This window comes from Balaenoptera borealis (genome assembly GCF_965194805.1).
Source record: "Balaenoptera borealis genome assembly, chromosome: X".
Classification (NCBI taxonomy): Eukaryota; Metazoa; Chordata; class Mammalia; order Artiodactyla; family Balaenopteridae; genus Balaenoptera; species Balaenoptera borealis.
This window is the reverse complement of record NC_138881.1, coordinates 113,577,381-113,594,946: the sequence shown is the minus strand read 5'-3', so window position 1 is coordinate 113,594,946 and position 17,566 is coordinate 113,577,381. Positions and strand designations below refer to the sequence as shown.

Genomic DNA, 17,566 nt, shown 5'->3' with positions numbered 1-17,566 from the left:
CCTTCTAAACAAATGTGGGGAGCATTTCAAGCAGACAGGACGCTGGTGTGTAGATGAGTGTATGTTCCTTTTTAGTCTCTATGTGTCATGTGCCGTCAGGTGTGCTGTAAAGATGCATGGAGACCTGAACTCATGTCAGGGGCCTGGATCTCAGTGGGAGCACCTGAGTGATCACACAAGACTCTTTCTGTTGCCATTCACTGGCATCAGCCCCTTTCTTTATTTCAAAGGTCCTTTATAACTTTAGAATTTGTAAACCTGTTTAAGAATAAGTTGCATACATCATGACCCTTTCCTACGAAATACTTCCGTGTATACTTCCTAAGAACAAAAGCATTCTCTGACATAACCAGAGTATAATAACTAATATCAGGAAATTTATTATTTTATTTTCTAATTCAGAGTCAGCAGTTCAATTTGCCATTTGTCCCAGTGACATTCTTTATACAGTTTTTTTTAGTTCAGAATTCAATCCTTAGACGGTTCATAAAAAATAATATATACACACACATAGAGTTAGTAACTGGTAAAGCAACTTTGCTTGAAACTTTTTTGTAAGTTTGAAAATAAAAAGTTACCAAAAAAAGAAAAAAATTGTAAACCTGGAAGGGATACTTCTTGTGTTTTACTGGGTTTCCAATGACTTGTGGGCTGCCATTGTCATGTACAGTTGTGTGCATTCTACCTCAATCTAAAGGTTTCTTGATCTTCGATCTCAAGGCCCATTTGATTTGGGGCCTTCTAATGTAAACCTCTGTCCACTGCCTGCAAAGAATAACTACAGTCCTGACTTTGTTTTTAAGTATTAAGTGTTTTTGAATCACAGTCACATGCTTTCTATATACCTTATATGGGTTTGGGAGAAAGGAGGAGGAGACATTATGAATAGAAAAAACACCCCTATAACTTGAAGAATATTATTCATTGCTTCATGTAAACAGAGCTAGTTTAACATTTTAAAAGCCCTGAATACCAGTCGTTGTAGACTGGGCTTTTCTCCTCTGAGCACCACCAGACCCTCCTCTAAATTCCGTCTGTCACACCCCCATGTGAGACTGGGTATGAGCATACGTCTAAAACAGTTAAGAAGGAGTGATTTTATATATATGTGTGTGTGTGTGTGTGTGTGTGTGTGCGCGCACGCATTTGTGTTTTAAGACGCAAAGTAGCCCACTACTTGATAGAAATCTTTTTCTACTCCCAAGGGCTAGTTTTCCCCATTAAAAAAATATGAAATTATGCAAATCCTGTGTAGTAACAACACAGAAAAAGTGGTGAATCTGGTGTAAATAGAAATTGTATTACTGTACACAAGCAGCTTTACTATAAAAATGCACATAATAAGAGTTATTTAATTATTCTGTGTCATCAGGAAAATGAAAGACATAGCAAAGAAAGCAGATGAAGGCCAACAAGAGGAGTTCTCAAAATTTGGAGATGGGCAGCCACCAAAGGAGATAAAAAAGAAGAAAGGAAGTCAAGAACAAGAAGACCAAAAAGTAGAACTCCAGGTTTGCCGGCTCCCCACTTGATCAAGGGATGAGAACCAGATTCTAAAATTCAGTAGAAACCCAAAGCAAAAGTCTATTTCTCCAAGACAGAAAACCAGCAGATGCTGCACGCTCTGGTTGCATTCACATCACAGCCTCGCTATTACCAGTGTCGCTGTGAGCTGTTCTCAGCCACCCTTGGCCGAATCCCAGAATGTTTTCCAAGTGAAACAAAAGCAGAAAGCAGCAAATTACAGATGAGCAGTCCTTTAGTTTGTCTCCATAAATAATATTACAGCTTGGTTTCGGGAAATCCAGATCGCTCACAGAGATTAAACATCCTGTGTGAGTTTTCCCAGCCCTGCATTCTGTGGTGACACTTAACACCTGCGCCACAACAGATAAGATACAAATTATGAATGCCTCATCAGATTCACCGATGAGAATGTCACCCATGTAAATTTAAATCACCAGGTAAATAAACCCCCAAACTGAGCTCAGACTATACTCAGCTTAAATTATTGTTGTAGCCTAATTTATATTCCAGTTTTAGTGTATCATTTATCAAAATCAATTAATATGTTACATAAATGATTGTATGCATTTGCATTCCTCGAGAAAGTACCTTTAGGAATCCTCTTGCTGCTTTTGAGAAGTATAAGACTTGGCTTCTGATGCCTGTGTCAGTGGAAGACTACACAATCACATACATACTTGAAACGATCGTGGTCTGACAACCCTGAGGTCCTGAAGGGGATTAACATGGCTTGTAAATCCTTGTGGTAATAGTTAGGCTAGTTTTGTATATTTTTGCTAATGCTTTGAAAACTGGTGATCCATGAATGTTATATATGTGGGTACTCTCAATCAAAAGGTTACATTATTTTATTCTGGATAACATCTTACTGTTTGACTGATGTCACTCAGATACATTGAGATTAAATGACATTTTTATACAAATTTTCTAGAAAAGTGATGCCAAAATAAAAGCTCAGGAGGAGGCTGACAAACGCAAGAAGGAGCACGAGAGAATTATGTTACAGAATTTGCAGGAGAGATTAGAAAGAAAAAAGGTACTCCTTCTCTCTGTTTGGGGGGTTTGATTCTTTGTTTAAAACAATGTTGGGCACATGATATCAAAACATGTTTTTGAAAATGACAAGTAAGTGATATGCTAGCCTTGGTTGTTTTCCCTCTGTACTCTCTTATCCAAGGATCTGATCCCTTCTCCCTAGAATGATCTCCTCTTATTGATCATACCTCTCCCTCATGGACCACTGATGACCATTACAGGGATATCTCTATACAGCAAATCTCTGGGAACAAAGCTCCTTTGAACAGAGTCACTCAGGTCATGGTAGGGGTTGGTGGAAGTTAGAGTTTCTTCTAAACTGGGCTGGAAATTGCAGCAACTGAGTGGGAAGAAGCAGAAGGTGGAGGCTTCCCTGAGAGGCCAAGGTGCAGGCTGTTTGTAAGGTAGGACCTCACTTTGTGCAACCCACGTGGCTTGTCTGGGAGCAAGGAAGGCCCTGGACCAGGCCAAGGTACTTCACGGCGTCTCTGTCAGGAGATCAGTCACCCTGAGGAGGCCAGAGAGCTGCAGCTTTCCTCGCCTTCAGGAAAGAAGGGAGCTCTTATCCCTCCTGCCTGTGCTCCTTCTAGTAACAAAACCTCTGACGGGGTCGCATTGTTGGGGTGCATTCTTTTCATTAACTCGGCTTCACTCGTGGTCTGTTCAGACTAAAATCATGTTCACAAGTTCTAATTGGTTTGCAATAATATGTGCTTAGTCTAAGTAATAAACTTCCATGTCCGCAAAATCAGGAGTGAGAAGTCATTTGGATTTCTGTGTTAGGATAACAAGTACACCTGTCACTGCTCAGGGTGTTTTCTAGATGATCATGAAACTGGGCTTGAAGGAAGGCACCCAGCTGCCGGCCCAGGGTCTTGCGTCGGCTATATCTGTGGCGTTGGAGCAGTCACTGATATTGTCCGCTTCTGGAACATGGAAATAATCAACTTCTTCAGGACTAGTGTTTTGTTTTTAATCTGTTTTCATGTTTGAATTTTTATTTTCCTTTAAATAGAGAATTGAGGAAATTATGAAGCGGACAAGAAGGCCAGATTCAAATACCTCAAAGGTAGTCTGTGTGCTCCTACCAGCAGTGTATAAGAATTCCTGTTGCTTCACATTCTTGCCGACTTTTTAATTTTTGCCAATCTCTGGTGGTAATGAAATAACATGTCACATTGACGTTTCCCTGCTTATTAAAAAGGTTGAGCATGTTTTCATACCTTTAGTTAGCTTTCATGTTTTTTCTTGTGTGGAACGCTTGTTTAGGTCTTTTGCCCAAAACTTTCTGGCTGACTTGTCTTTTCCTTACTCATTGGTAGTTCTTTAAATGTTCTAGAAACTTCTCCTTTCTTGCTTGTATGTGTTGCACATATCTTCTCCCAGTTTGTGGCTTGTCTTTTCTTCTTGCTGTCTGCTGCTACATAGAAGTTCTTGATTTTCACATCGCTGAATTTATCAGTATTTTTGGATGACTAATGGAGTCGGGTGCCTTATTGGCCATTTAGAGATTCACTTTGGTGAAGTGCCTTTTCAAGTCCTTTGCCCCTGTTTCCATTTGGTCACCTGCCTTTTTCCTATTGATCTGTAGGAGATTTTACCTGCTCTGCTTCTGAGCCCTTTGGACATTTGTATTGCAGTTATTAGCCCCCGTGCAGTAGTTTGCCTCACACTCTCATAATGTCTTTTGATAAACAGAAGCTTATTTTAATGAACTGAAATTTAGCAGTTTCTTTCCTTTATGGTTAGTGCTTTCAGGGTATATCTCATAAGTATTTGTTTACCGCCACCCTTCCCTCCCCGGCCCCAGTGTCCTGTCTTTTGATGGTTTGCGTGCATCTAAGGTCTTTTTCCCCCAGATTCTGTGTTCTTTACCCTCTGAGCTACAAAACTGATATTTTGCCTATTTACAGTTGCCCAGTTGTGGTCACTCATATCATGAAAATTTAGAATAGAAATGTCATTCCTGAAAAGTGCTGGGAGTCGCCATCTCAAGGATCATTTAGCCCATTGGCCTGAGACGCCCTGCCTCAAGCAGCAGCCAAGAACTTTTTTAGCCAAGGCCCCACCTTGGCAGAGCCCCCATGCCAGCCCAAAGCTGTTGCCCCTTGGCTCCCACTCAGGGAAGTCTTTCATTCTTGAGTGGCTTTCCCTAGCTGCAAGACACGGGCCACCTGTCCTGTCCTCTGTAGATTCTGTGGGCCAAAGAGGTTAGATTTTTTTTTTTTTTTACCTTTTAACTGAAATGACAAAAATTAGCCATCAATCCAGGTGTGAAATCTGTCTTTTTTTAAAAAATTTATTTATTTTATTTATTTTTATTTTTGGCTGCATTGGGTCTTTGTTGCTGCACATGGGCTCTAGTTGCAGCGAGCGGGGGCTACTCTTCTTTGCGACGCGTGGGCTTCCCATTGCAGTGGTTTCTCTTGTTGTGGAGCACGGGCTCTAGGCGCACGGGCTTCAGTAGTTGTGGCGCACGGGCTCTAGAGCACAGGCTCAGTAGCTGTGGAGCACGAGCTTACTTGCTCCGCGGCATGTGGGATCTTCCCGGGCCAGGGCTTGAACACGTGTCCCCTGCATTGGCAGGCAGATTCTTAACCACTGCGCCACCAGAGAAGCCCTGAAATCTGTCTTCTTTGAAATAACTAAGTCAGGATGATTGAATATTAGATGTAATCACGACTTTCGTTTTTCATGGTAGGCTACAGAAACATTCAGCAACGATGCATATGAGGAGGACGAGGCAGACGATGAGGACGAGTCGGAAAGTGACAGTGATTCCTTTGATGACATGCATCCATCAGGTTTGCTTGCCTTCTGAGTTCTGTTAGTCACTGTTTAGAAGCTGGACTGTCTAGGCTCATCCAAAGGTTTCTCCACTTCTGAGCTGTGTGGATTTTAGCAAGTTACTCAACCTCTCTGTGTTCAGTTTTCCCGTCTGAAAAAGGGGAAGCCAATGTTGTTCTCTCCCTAGGGTGGGCATGAGATTGCAGTGAGATCATGCAGTGCTAATAGTGCCTGACACATAGCAAACTCTCAATAAATATTAGCTGCTGCTGCAGCTGTTACTGTGTTTCAGGTTGTGCTGAGAGACTGTAAGTGGCAGCTCTTTCTCAGCTCAGTGTGAGGCTTACTAGCATCTCGCAGTTCAGGACCTTGTGGCGCATTCATGACTGACCATAGGTAGAACGCCACTCCCCGCCTCACTGAGAGAGAATGAGAATCATGTCGTGATATGAGTGCCCCTAAGGTGTATTTTTGAGTCTCGTTCATTCCCTGGTGAGTAGGAGCCACTTGATGGCCACAGTAATGGCATTTGAGAAAACATGATTCGTTCACCCTTTATGCCGTAGCGGGCATCAAACACACAAGTCGGGCGCTCTGCTGGCTACTGGGGCCTCGAGGAACCACAGCCAATGGGGAGCCAGGCATGAACAGACCGTGGTGCTGCCACAAGCTGGTCGCACTTAAAAGCACTTTGGCCAGAATCCACGAGGACGGAGCGGTAGGCGCAGCACCTCGGGGCGCTGGGAAAGGCTGAGGTCGGAGGTGAGGCGAGAATAAGAGGGTCATCAGGAGGAGGGGCAAGGAGCGTGGTGCCATCCTGCCCTCTGGCCGTCATTCTTTGCTGGCAAAGGAGAGAGGGCAGGTTCCTTAAAGGTGGTGCTTTGTGCTTTGAGGGCCGGCTGGGCTTGTGCCCTGGGCAGTAGCCCAGGCCGTGGCTCCGGGAAGTGCTTCCATGAGACCGCTCCGGCCTTCAGGCAGGCTCCCTCCCGAGCCGGCAGGCACTTTGCTTGTCTTGTTGTTGAAACTCCAGTTTTAATCTTGTTGCTCTTTTTTTTTTTTTTTTCCTCTAGCTTTTATAAACGGCATGGAGTCATCCACAAAACCAAAAACACATTTTAAAAACGTGAAGAACACTCGCAAGCTGGTGCTTTTAGATGCGACTTCTAGCTACATCCGTAAAGAGACAAAAACACTTTTCAATTGTGACATGAAAACCTTCAGACAAAAAAGAGTGAAAGACCCTTTGAATCAGACAAAGAGTGCCAGGTGAGTCTCTAGGTGAGTTCATCAGAATACACTTGGAAGGGTTATGATTGGCATTCTTAGAATGATGCATGAGGTTATTGACTGAGCTCTTAGTTTGTACCAAACACTGTGTCAAGCACTCGACTTATAGAAACAAACTAATCCCCACAGCAGCCTTGCCCAGTGAGGATGAGCATCCCTATTTTTACAGGCGAGGAAACTCAGGCGTGCAGAGATTATGGGCCTTATTTGCCCAGCATCCCACTGTTCAAGGGCAGAGCCCAAATTCAAACCCAGATACATCTGACTCCAAACTGTGCTTTTATTCATGCTGGTTAGTGTTGTCTCATACAGTCAGGGAAGGGGACATTGATTGAGTGACTGCAGTATACCAGGCATTTTAACTATTTTAATTCTCACTGCAACTCTGAGTTTGATATTAAAGTCTTCACTGTACATACGGGAAACTGAGGGTCAGAGGTTAGGTTAGAAGAACAGGACCAGATTCCTGGAAAGGAAGGCTCCTTGGGCGATGGCCTGAAAAGACATTAACCTGCAAGGCCTGTGGAAACAATCTGCTAAGAGACTCAGTGATGGCGTGGAAAGAGCACTGGAGCTGGTAAACCCACATTAGTCCTCACTCCGCCTTACTGGCCGTGTCCTGGATGTGCCTGAAGTAGGGATGGCGTCCCCGGAGCCCTGCGTGCTTAGCTGCTCCTCGTCCCCCTCAGCATTCCCATGGAACCCTAGGACCTGGGAGGACACAATTTGGAAACCAGTGTGTTCTGTGATCTCCAGGGTCCCTTCCATCCAGCCTTCCCATTCTGTGATTCTGAAAGTTTATTTATGTCCAAGGCATTTCTTAGAATTAAATAATAAAGCTTCTTTCAGGCAAAGCCTTGGTTTGGGGATAATCCGGATTATAACTAAAATATCTTTTTCCAGATCCTCCACCAAAAGAACAGCCAACCGAGCAGCCAAAACCGGAAAGGCAGAAACCAGCAACACCGTGGGACCTTCCAAGAGCTTACATTCAGAGGCACAGGATTGGGTCTGTGACAAGATTATTGACATCACAGGCGAGATAGAACCACCTAAGTCCAGTATCCCTCCTGATAGCCGAAAACACCATCTGAAAGGTCCCATGACATCCTGCCTAAGTCACCAGCTGCCTATAGACAACAAGAAAACAAGCAAATCTGTTTCTGCTCTATCAGGTAAGGCCTCATCCCATCTTCACTTCATTTGAAAGGTAGTTGACCTTGAACCCTCCTGTGTTTCCAGCTGTTCCAGGGTTGTCTTGGTGAGGGAGAAGACAGTGGTTGGTCCAAAACTAGGTTGATGTCGAAGAGCCCTCCATTAAGTTAGTTTTGAGAGGGTAAATGACTTGATTCTAATTTTTATGTCCTGCATTTCCTGCCAGATATACAAAGTAGGGTTCATTTCAAACCCCAGACCCCTCAGGTTCCTCCGCGCTCCTGATCCTCTGGCTGCTCTACAGCACACAGATAATCATTTAGGGCAGAGGGTTAGTGAGTTTTTTGGAATTAGTCTCTCAACTTGTGTTTCCAAAACCAAAAGGCCTGTGTTTTTCTTTCCTTGAGAAGCTCTCTGAAATTGAGAGGCAGCTTGGGCCCATTTGGGGGTTGGGGAACGTTTATAAGAGCACCAGTGTGTCAGCCACTCCGGGGGTGCTACTGAGGGTCCCAGGCCCACCTCAGAGGGGAGCCAGGGCCCACTTGGTGTGGAACCAGCATTTTCTCTACTAACCTTTCTTTTCTTTTTCCCTCTGGTCAGATATGTAAACCTCATCCAGCCTGGAAGAGAATCCATTCTCCACTCTGGATTTTGACCTCCAGGCACATCTCTCAAAATTTCTCCACCTCCTACTTGAACCTGGCAAAGAAAATGACTCTCAAAAAAAAAAAAAAAAAAGGGAAACATCAAAACGTCATCTTAACTTATCTCAGAAGATGCTCATATCATCTTGACTCTTGCCCATAAGCAAGGGTTCTGAGTAAAGAGTCGTTTTGTTTGCCTGTAAAAATCTTCATGTCTCTCGTTCTTGTGTTTTCCTACCAACACGTTTGAGTGTGTATCAAGGGTGTCTTTATAAAATGCTAACTCTTGAGTTTCTAAGAGAATCTCTACCAGAGGAATAGTTTTTTCTCAGTATATATTTGAAATCTTAAAATCACGTTTACTCCATTTAACAATTACTTTAATTTACCAATAAAAACTCACATTCGATCTTGTAGAGGACGTGATGGCTTATTTGAGGGCCTCAAGATTCCTCACAAGAGCTTTGTTTGGATTGTTCTTAATATACAAATACAGAAGGTTGCAAAATATTAAATCACATTTTACCGCTATGTACGTATATTTCTAACTCTGCCATAGTCTGCCAGCCCCGTACACAGGCACTGATACCCCCAAATACTGGGAGTCCTAGAAGGTGTGATCTTCAGCATCTTCCCTGCTTTTGTCAGTGTTTCATTTTGAAGTACATACTGCGGTTTATCTATAAAAACATGTTATTATTTTTATTGTGTACATAGGGCAGTATTTGGCTGTTGTCAAGGGGTATGTTGAATTCCTCTAAATGTTTACTGTGTATAATCTTTTTCTGCTTGTGCTCTCCAGGCCTGCCCTTCAGTATACACTCAGGCTTGAGATGTGGAATCAAAATTTGCTTGCCTTTCTCTAGCGGCTGGCTGCGAGTGAGTACAGGAGCAGTGTTATTCTTCGGCCCCCTTGATAGGCACAGAGACATACACGATGTACACGCACACGTGTACACGCACACACGTGTACACAGGATATATGTTTCCTGAAATCCATTGAATCCTGCTTAAACCATTGACTAAAACTTGAATTCAAATTAGTGGTCCTAATGCTAATGAGTTTTCTGGTGAATCACAAATAGTTTGAAGCAGGCCTGTGTTCCTTTGTAGCCACCAGTCTTCGATTAGTAAAAGGAAGTAGTTATTCTTTCTGATTCCCTAGTTCTTTGCTATTCAGAGTACTGTATCTTTGTTATAGAATAGAGCTTGGTGCCTTAGATTTAAAAACTTTTTATACACTAGCTCTTTTATAAAAAAGGCAGAGACAGTCATCTTAACAGATGTGATTCTGATATTTTTCTGTACAGATTTCACATGTTGAAACACTGTTATGCCTTCATATAAATGTGTGTGCTCTATGCAATAAACTTTGCAGGTAAAGCAAGTTTTCTTCTTATTTTAATAATAAAAAATGTACTGGTGGTGGTATTAAGGTGACACCAGTTGTTAACCAAGCTATGAACACAGGCAACAGGTATGTTCGATAAGTAATCAAATCCTCTGATGCCACTCTGCAGTCACTTGGTGATTTGGCGGCGTTCCACCGTGGGACATTAAGATGTGAATTTTGAACTCTGGTCTTCTTCCTGCACCTGTTTCAATGCTTGTTAACTCTTCCCTGTGACGGCTCTGACTTATACTTGAGGCCAGTGATTAAAGTATCTTTCTTTTTATTGTGGTAAAATTCACATAAGTGGCATTTAGTACATTTACAATGTACAACCATCACCGCTATCTAGTTCCAGAATATTTTCATTATCCTGAAAAGAAACCCAGTACCCTTTAAACAGTCACTCCCCATTCCCTCTCCCCACAGCCCTTTTTTTTTTTATAAATTTATTTATTTTATTTATTATTTTTGGCTGTGTTGGGTCTTTGTTGCTGCACGCGGGCTTTCTCTAGTTGCAGCAAGTGGGGGCTACTCTTCGTTGTGGTGTGCGGGCTTCTCATTGCGGTGGCTTCTCTTGTTGTGGAGCACGGGCTCTAGGCACGCGGGCTTCAGTAGTTGTGGCACGCGGGCTTCAGTAGTTGTGGCACACGGGCTCCAGGAGTTGTCGCTCGTGGGCTCTAGAGCGCAGGCTCAGTAGTTGTGGCGCATGGGCTTAGTTGCTCCACAGCATGTGGGATCTTCCCGGACCAGGGCTCGAACCCATGTCTCCCGCATTGGCAGGCGGATTCTTAACCACTGGGCCACCAGGGAAGCCCTTTTAAACATCACATTTGGTGCTGGCTGCGCATGAGGAAAACACATTTGCTTTTGAAAGTCTGAGCGTGCGCTCAGGCAGTAATTGTGCTCTGTTAACATGTGCATCCCTTCATGACATCACTGTTACGGTGTGTGGCCAAACCAGTGTTTTGATCTGCCCATAAATGTTTAGTTTCTAATCTGGAAACATGTTCCACTGCACTAGGTTTTGTGTTTGATAAGGTGAGGTCCTTGTTTATCCCCGATCTTTGGCACCTGGTGCTTTGAGAACAGTGGCAGCCATTCCCCACTTGGCATTCAGTACCGGGCCATCCACTGGGGCTGTTGATCCAGGACATTCCCTGGTGCGCAGACAACCTGAAGTACGGTCAGAGCACCCTGCTGACAGCCCTGAGGTGATGGACGCTGACCCAGCCTCCGTGCTTACCGTAGGCTGAGGGCAGGCCCCTCGCCTCTCCCGGTGGATTCTGGAGATAGCGCATTTCCCACACCCGTGTCATCCGCATCCCCCCACTGCCCCTGTGTGCAGTGAAGCTTTTCAACAGCTCCAGTCCCCGGCAGCCAGAAAAACGCGGTGAGAACACTAGAAAGGATGCTAGACAGGAGGCCTGAGGACCCGAATTCCTGCCGAGGGGGCTGCAAGCCCTGCAAGCAACCCTGCACCCGTCATGGCCCCTCTGAGCCGTGCCTGTCTGGTGAGCGGGCTGGGGCGCTGCGCTAGGATCTCGGAGGGCCCTCAGTTCTCAGGAGTCGCTAACTCACTGTGGCGAGAGCTAGAGGGTCGGGAGGTGGGCGTGGAACTGCAGCAGCAGCTGGTGCCAAGATGCACAGCTGGAGGCAGACTCCCCGGCCCGTCCTATCAGGGCTCAGTCTGATCCCCGCACACCCTGCAGGCCTGGTCAGTTGAAGCAGGTCCCAGAAAGGCCGCCTTGCCCTCGGTCTCCCTCCCCACCAATCCAGTTCCATCCAGTGTTTGTTTCCAGATGGGCTCGTCTCATAATTTCCCCAACAATTGTGTTGTAATAACCGTAGTTATGTTTACACATTCTATGTGCCAGGTACTTTATAGGTATCATTTTAAACCCTCACAACAACCCTGTGAGCTGTGGGTATTCATTTTTACCTAGGACACAGATTAGTGGAGATTGGCATTTGTTCAAGGTTACACAACTAGAAAGAGGCAGACCTGGTGTTCAAATTCAAGTCTGATTCTCAAGTCACACCCCATATCGCTTTGGGGGTGGGAACAGTATCTTGTGGCTTGCATGGTGGGTAACATAACATACTATCTTTGGTGCTAGAGATAAAAATAACTGCTAATGTTTATTGAATGCTTTTCTTGGGTGTCGCTTTTCTTGGGTCAGTTGCTGTGTTTAATAAAATAAGCGTTTGTATTATCACGCAATGTGCATGTGATTCTGTAAGATAGGAATTCTGTCTCATTTTACAGGCGAGGAAGCCAGCTCAGAGAGGTTAGGTGACCTGCCCAAGGTCTCATAACTGGAAAGTGGCTGTGCAGCCAGGATTTGAAGCCAGGTAGTACAGCTCCAGAACTCACCCTGTTACCCCAAAGTAGATTATGTTCGTGATACTCTGATTCCCCTTCATTATGAGGGAGAGAAGTGTTCTCAGCTGAAAATTTGGTAACTAGAAATTTCCCCTCCTGAGTCTTAGGTTGTCACTCTTAAAATTGACTACTGAGCGCTGTGCGTGATGCTTTCCTCATTGTGATGCGGTGAACAGACGGCGTCCCCGCTCTGTGACAGTGCAGTGTCATAAGCCTTCTAGCTTGGGCTAGAGGTGTGCCCAGGGTGGTGTTCTGTCACTTACTTGCTGTGTGATCTTCAGTTTTCTCACTTGGAAAATGGGGCAATAGTGCCCGTGTTGGCTGTTTGAGGACTAGGTATAATTGTGTAAGGCGCTTACTTCAGCGTTGAGGGCAGGTGTCTCGTGGCAAGCAATAGCTAGAGGCCCACTGCTGGTGGGCCTGTTGCTGGGGGAAGAAGGTGGTGGCTCGGGGATACAGGCCATCTCAGGCAGGCTTGAGGGCTGGAGTCTAGCTGTGCAGCTTTTTCTCCACAGAGCTCTTCGGCCCTGGCGTGGGCCAGGGTTTTGCAGGCTGAGTGGGATGGGAATCAAAGGGTGACAGGATTGAGGGGGCCAAGAATGGTGGAAGTGATAGAGGGTAGAATCTCGGGCAGATAAAGCGGGAGAAGGGGCTGAGAGAGGTAGTTGGAGCCATCAGTGGACTGGAGAGCGAAGAAGTAATAAATTCAGTGCGATGAGGATGGGGACCAGGAAGGGAAGGCACGAGGTCACAGAGGCAGGTCTGGGTGCTGCCGAGGTCCAGGGCTTGCCCGCGCAGAGGCTCCGTCCCTTGCCACTGCCTGTCACCCAGCTCCCTTGGGAAGCAGAGGGGTGCCATCCCAACTCCCTACCCCACCCCCACTTCCTTGGTACCCCAGGAGATGACCAGACACACACACACACACACACACACGCACACACGCACACACACGCTCACACACACACATACACACGCTCACACTCTCCCCATTCATAGAAATGCTCACGGTTTCCTATAGACAGGTTTTGACTCCTAACAAACAAACACAGCAAATGTTAGCCCCAAAGGGGTTCTGTCCTTTGATTACCCTGGGCATGAGGCTCCTCAAAGACGAGGTCCTCTCCTCCCGCCTCTGCCTTTAGCTGAAGTATCCTGGGGACCCTTCCACCTGAGGAGTCTGCAGCAGACACCCGTGTCGCTGGGCACCCAACGCCGTCCCGAAACGACCACATGGCGTGGACGGCTTGGACGCCTGAAGAACCTGAGCCTCGGGGGTGTGGCCGTGATCTACAAGCTACCTCCACCTCTGCCCACACCGTCCCCATGCCCCCCACCCCTGAGATACAGGGGCCCAGGTGAGCAGCCTCCCAAGTAAGCGGCAGCCTCAAGGTGGGGGGGGCGCCTTCTTCTGAAGGCCCGACGGTGGAGGAGCGGCAGTGGAGGGCACAGCAGCGTTCGCCACGGCTCGGGGCTCCAGGGGCCACAGGGAAAGGGCTGCCGACAAAACAGGGACGGGATGACCTCTCGATGACAAAACTTCAGCTGCAGTTCCCTTCCCACCCCCAACCCCCTGGCCAAAGGAAATCAGTGTGCTCTTTTTAAGGGATATGGAACATCTGGGAAATGTTATTTTGGGTCAGAATGGGGTTTTTTGTTACTGTTTTTAACTGGATCCAAGTGCTGTTACAGGTTTGTTTTATCTTGTCTGTAATTCGTGTAGTTGCACTCAACCGCACTGAACTGAGCATCTCCTCGAAGGAAGGAAAAGGTATTCAGGTTTCTGGATCAGCAGTATCATCACCTTAGAACAATTGCACCGGACAGAATCAGAAGTCAGGAGGCAAGTTATTTATATGCTGCTTTATTTCTGTAAGGATACACTGAACTGTCAGATGATCATAGCTAATGACAAAATGTAGAAATGAGGCATCGGCTTCTCTAACCACTCCTACAAGAATGTTAATATGCACTGTCATTACATGTGTACTCTTGATATCGTCTCATTATACTATGTAATATAACAATGTAGCTAGAATACAGTAAGTAGGTGATCCTGCATCTCAGGTAAGCGCTACGTGGAAATCCGGTTCTGCCTGCGGGGACAGTGGCCTCCGCATGCCCCCAGAGAGCCAGCTAAGCTCTTGAGGAACAGTCCTCAGAATCCCAAGAGAAGGGACTTGGCGGGCCTGTTTATTAAATAACACGGACACAGAGCAGACAAGTACTGTGTTACAAGGGATTCCACTTGCCACTGTTGGGAAATGTCATATCCGTGTCAATGACAGTCCTGGCGCCTGCTCACCTATCCCTCTCGAGTTTTATGGTTACTTCTGTAGGATGACTTTCAAAACTGCAGGAACGTCTGAGGGGGCTAAAATATTTCCATGCAAGTCTCCAAACCCAATAAGCTATATTGCTGTTAATTAAAACGAAAATATTATTAATTAAAAAAAGATAAAGGACAGCTGGGTTAGTTTTGTTAAGCTTCCAGAAGTATTCACTGTGATGACGTTCTTCTGAAACAGGCTTGTTTTCTCAGATCTGCCTACACTTTCCAAGTCACCTGCACGTTCCATGTTTGAAAGTAGGAACGCTCAGAAAACACGCCACACGGGGAACTCAAACGTTAGTTAGTACAGGGAAAAGGTCAGTTGAGAATTACAGCTAAATTCAAATGTTGTTTGTTAATTTTCTGGAAATCCGTGTTAGTCATTTGAAAGCACAAAAGAACAGAAGGAAGGTCTTGATGAGGAAGTTAAACCATGCATTTCGTAAGTTCTTTCTGCTCACAGAACAGGGTGAGCAGCCGAGTTGGAGCAGCCGCTGCAACTCTGATGTGTCGCGTAACCGACACGGTGGGTCCCAGCTGAGCCACAAGAGGCATCTCAGTGGGGGGCTTTATCTCTTAGGCTTCTTGCTTACATCACTAAGCAGCTACATGGTCAGCACTTTTCTGCTCTATGATAAACATGCAGAAGAGTCAATCTAGCTAAGTGTTCATTTGCTAATTGCAGCTATGGAGAAATTAACTTTGCTGCAGGGTTGCTTTTTGCTAAATCCTAATATGATCACTGTGTGCCCTTACTTGAGTAGTAACTGTAAAATGGGAGGAAAGACAGAAGGAGCAACCCTGAAGAGGTGAAAGGCCGCTCTCGCCCCATGGGTGGTGCTGGGCGGAGGGCAAGGACACGAGGAACAAGACTCAAATTCCATTTTACAGGACAGGAGCCCCTGTCACTTTACAGCTTTTTGGCACAGTCGGGGCAATACACTTGCTCCTGATGGAAAACAAAGCGCTTGTTGGCCAGATTCATGGAGCATTTTTTGCAGTGGAAGCAGTAGTCGTGCCAGGATTGTCCTTCATAGGCCACCACACTGGAGCCTTTACCAAACCCTGTGGAGGAAACAAAAGCAAACAAAAGCGACAGCTGAGTGGACACAGGTGGCAGCCAGGCCGCCGCCTTGCCCATTCACGGAGCCGACAAGCACGCGGGCAGCGTCCGCCCGGCGCCTGGCCCCCCGCTCCACCGCGCACCGTCCCCCGCGCCGCCGGGACCTGAGAAGATGCCAGAGCTCAGTCGAGGGCCCCCTGCTCTCCAGAACCCACATCCCCTGCCACCGCCATCGCCCTGTGACTGACGCGCACCGACCTCCCAGCACAACCAGTTTCTTTGATTTAGGTCAGGGCCATGGCATCAAAGTGGCCACCAGGAGGCAAACTTGGGCTGTTTGTGGGGTGTGCACTTACCGGGCCTCGAGGAGCTGCTAAGCTTCGATTTTTTCTATAAAGAACCACCACCCACGAGGGACAAGTCCTCTCTCCACCCGGATGCCTGCCCCGGAGGTTGGCGCTGGGAAACAGGGTGAGAGGCAAGCGTTTCCCGTGGCACACTGGGGGCTTCCTAGCTTTAGAGACTGGGTGGCTCACTCTTGACACAGTCCTTTTCCCTGAGGATGGCAAAAGTCTTCTCAAATGTACATTTCAAGGCTCCCCGGGAGATGGGAAAATTGGAGGTGGGGAGAGGGCCCAGGGCACGTGGACCGCGGCCGCGAGATGAGGAATGAAGTGATTAGCTCGGCTCCTGATCGCAAAAGAACTGCCCACTGGCACCTCTGAGCTAGCCTTCCGCTATGGGGTGTTCTCATCCCAGCTTCTCGCTCTCCGGCCTCCCCCCACTCCCCTCCCCTCCCCTCCCCCACCTCAGCCCATCCCGCTCCTCTCCCCCCACCCCTCCCCCCAGCATCCCCGCGCAGTGCCTGCCCGTGGCCGTGGGTCTCAGGCTCGTGATCTCCGGCAGCAGCGTTAGTTAGTCGGCAGTCGTCAGAAGTGTTCTGTGTTGCAAAGGCTAACCTGGCCTGGGGGAGAATCCAAACTATTTGGGGGCCTTCGGGACCACAGTGGCAGGGGGAGAGGGCATTCTTTGGGGCCTTTGTGGATGAAACCGACGACGTAGGAAAATGAGAGATGGTTACCATGCGCAAAACCTAGCCTGGCAGACTTAGCAAGGACTCTTTAGCCTACCAGTGATGGGGTTCTTGCATCCAGCACACTTCTTGGCCACAAAGTTCTTGTAGCAATCCACGCAGTAATACTGGTCCTCCACAGCGGTGAAACGCTGCCCAGCCAGCTTCTTAGAGCAGGTAACACACACAAAGCACTCGGCATGCCAGGGCTGATCCTGGTAAGTGATTCCTCCAGATGTGATGGCCTAGACCAGGGAGTGTAGCACCGGATTCAGATTCAACAACCATTTTGTTGAATGCCTACTACGTGCCAGGCACTGTGCTGGGCGCTCTGGTCTACAATATCTCATTGAATCGCCACAACGGCCATGGGAGGCAGGCGCTATTATTATCCCCCAGTTACAGATGAAGACACTGAGGTTCAGAGAAGGCAGGCCCCTGTGCGAGGTTACTACACAGCAACTGGGTGGAGGAGGCCGGCCTCCAGAGCCAGTGTGCCCACGGACAGCCTGCCCTGGCCTGGGCACGGCTTTCTACTACCACAGTCTCCTCATCTGTAAAACGAGAATAGTAATTCCTACGTCGCAGGGCTGTCGTGAGGATGGAATGGGATAGTGTGTGTGCAAGTGCTCTGCAAACTGTCAAACGCCTCTAGAAGCAATGGTCAGCGCAGAACTCCCTTGACACGTACCTTGTTGCACTTCACGCAATGCTTGGCAAACTTGGTCTCGTGGCAAGTCACGCAGTAGAAGTCCTCCCCTTTAGGGAAGAAGCTTCCCGTCCCGATGACTTGCTTGCAGTTGCTGCAGGTGAAGCACTCTTTGTGCCAGACGGTGCCCTTGTACTCCACGTTCTGATCTCCTGCGGGGGGAAGAGACGGGGTAGCCCCAC

The 17,566-nt window shown here is 47.0% G+C and overlaps 2 protein-coding genes across 10 annotated transcripts in view; one reads left to right on the top strand and one right to left on the bottom strand.

The window, feature by feature from the left end:
* MAP7D3 (MAP7 domain containing 3) overlaps positions 1–8,641 on the top strand; it is a 34,022-nt gene extending 25,381 nt beyond the window's left edge. For all 6 annotated transcript variants that reach the window (XM_082377846.1, XM_082377843.1, XM_082377845.1 and 3 more), the window contains 7 exons: positions 1,373–1,511; positions 2,459–2,563; positions 3,578–3,631; positions 5,264–5,366; positions 6,420–6,615; positions 7,540–7,811; positions 8,392–8,641. In XM_082377846.1, the coding sequence (XP_082233972.1) occupies positions 1,373–1,511; positions 2,459–2,563; positions 3,578–3,631; positions 5,264–5,366; positions 6,420–6,615; positions 7,540–7,811; positions 8,392–8,399 (877 nt within the window). In that variant the 3' untranslated portion in view covers positions 8,400–8,641. The remainder of the gene's footprint in view (positions 1–1,372; positions 1,512–2,458; positions 2,564–3,577; positions 3,632–5,263; positions 5,367–6,419; positions 6,616–7,539; positions 7,812–8,391) is intronic.
* A 5,415-nt stretch (positions 8,642–14,056) lies between these two features.
* Positions 14,057–17,566, bottom strand: part of FHL1 (four and a half LIM domains 1) — a 60,107-nt gene continuing 56,597 nt past the window's right edge. For 2 of the 4 annotated variants that reach the window (XM_082377961.1, XM_082377960.1), the window contains 4 exons: positions 17,367–17,536; positions 16,734–16,920; positions 15,960–16,159; positions 14,057–15,605 (listed from right to left, as the gene is read on the bottom strand). In XM_082377961.1, coding sequence (XP_082234087.1) covers positions 15,522–15,605; positions 15,960–16,159; positions 16,734–16,920; positions 17,367–17,536 — 641 coding nt within the window. In that variant the 3' untranslated portion in view covers positions 14,057–15,521. The remainder of the gene's footprint in view (positions 15,606–15,959; positions 16,160–16,733; positions 16,921–17,366; positions 17,537–17,566) is intronic. The other 2 variants (XM_082377962.1, XM_082377963.1) reach the window with 2 other exon arrangements.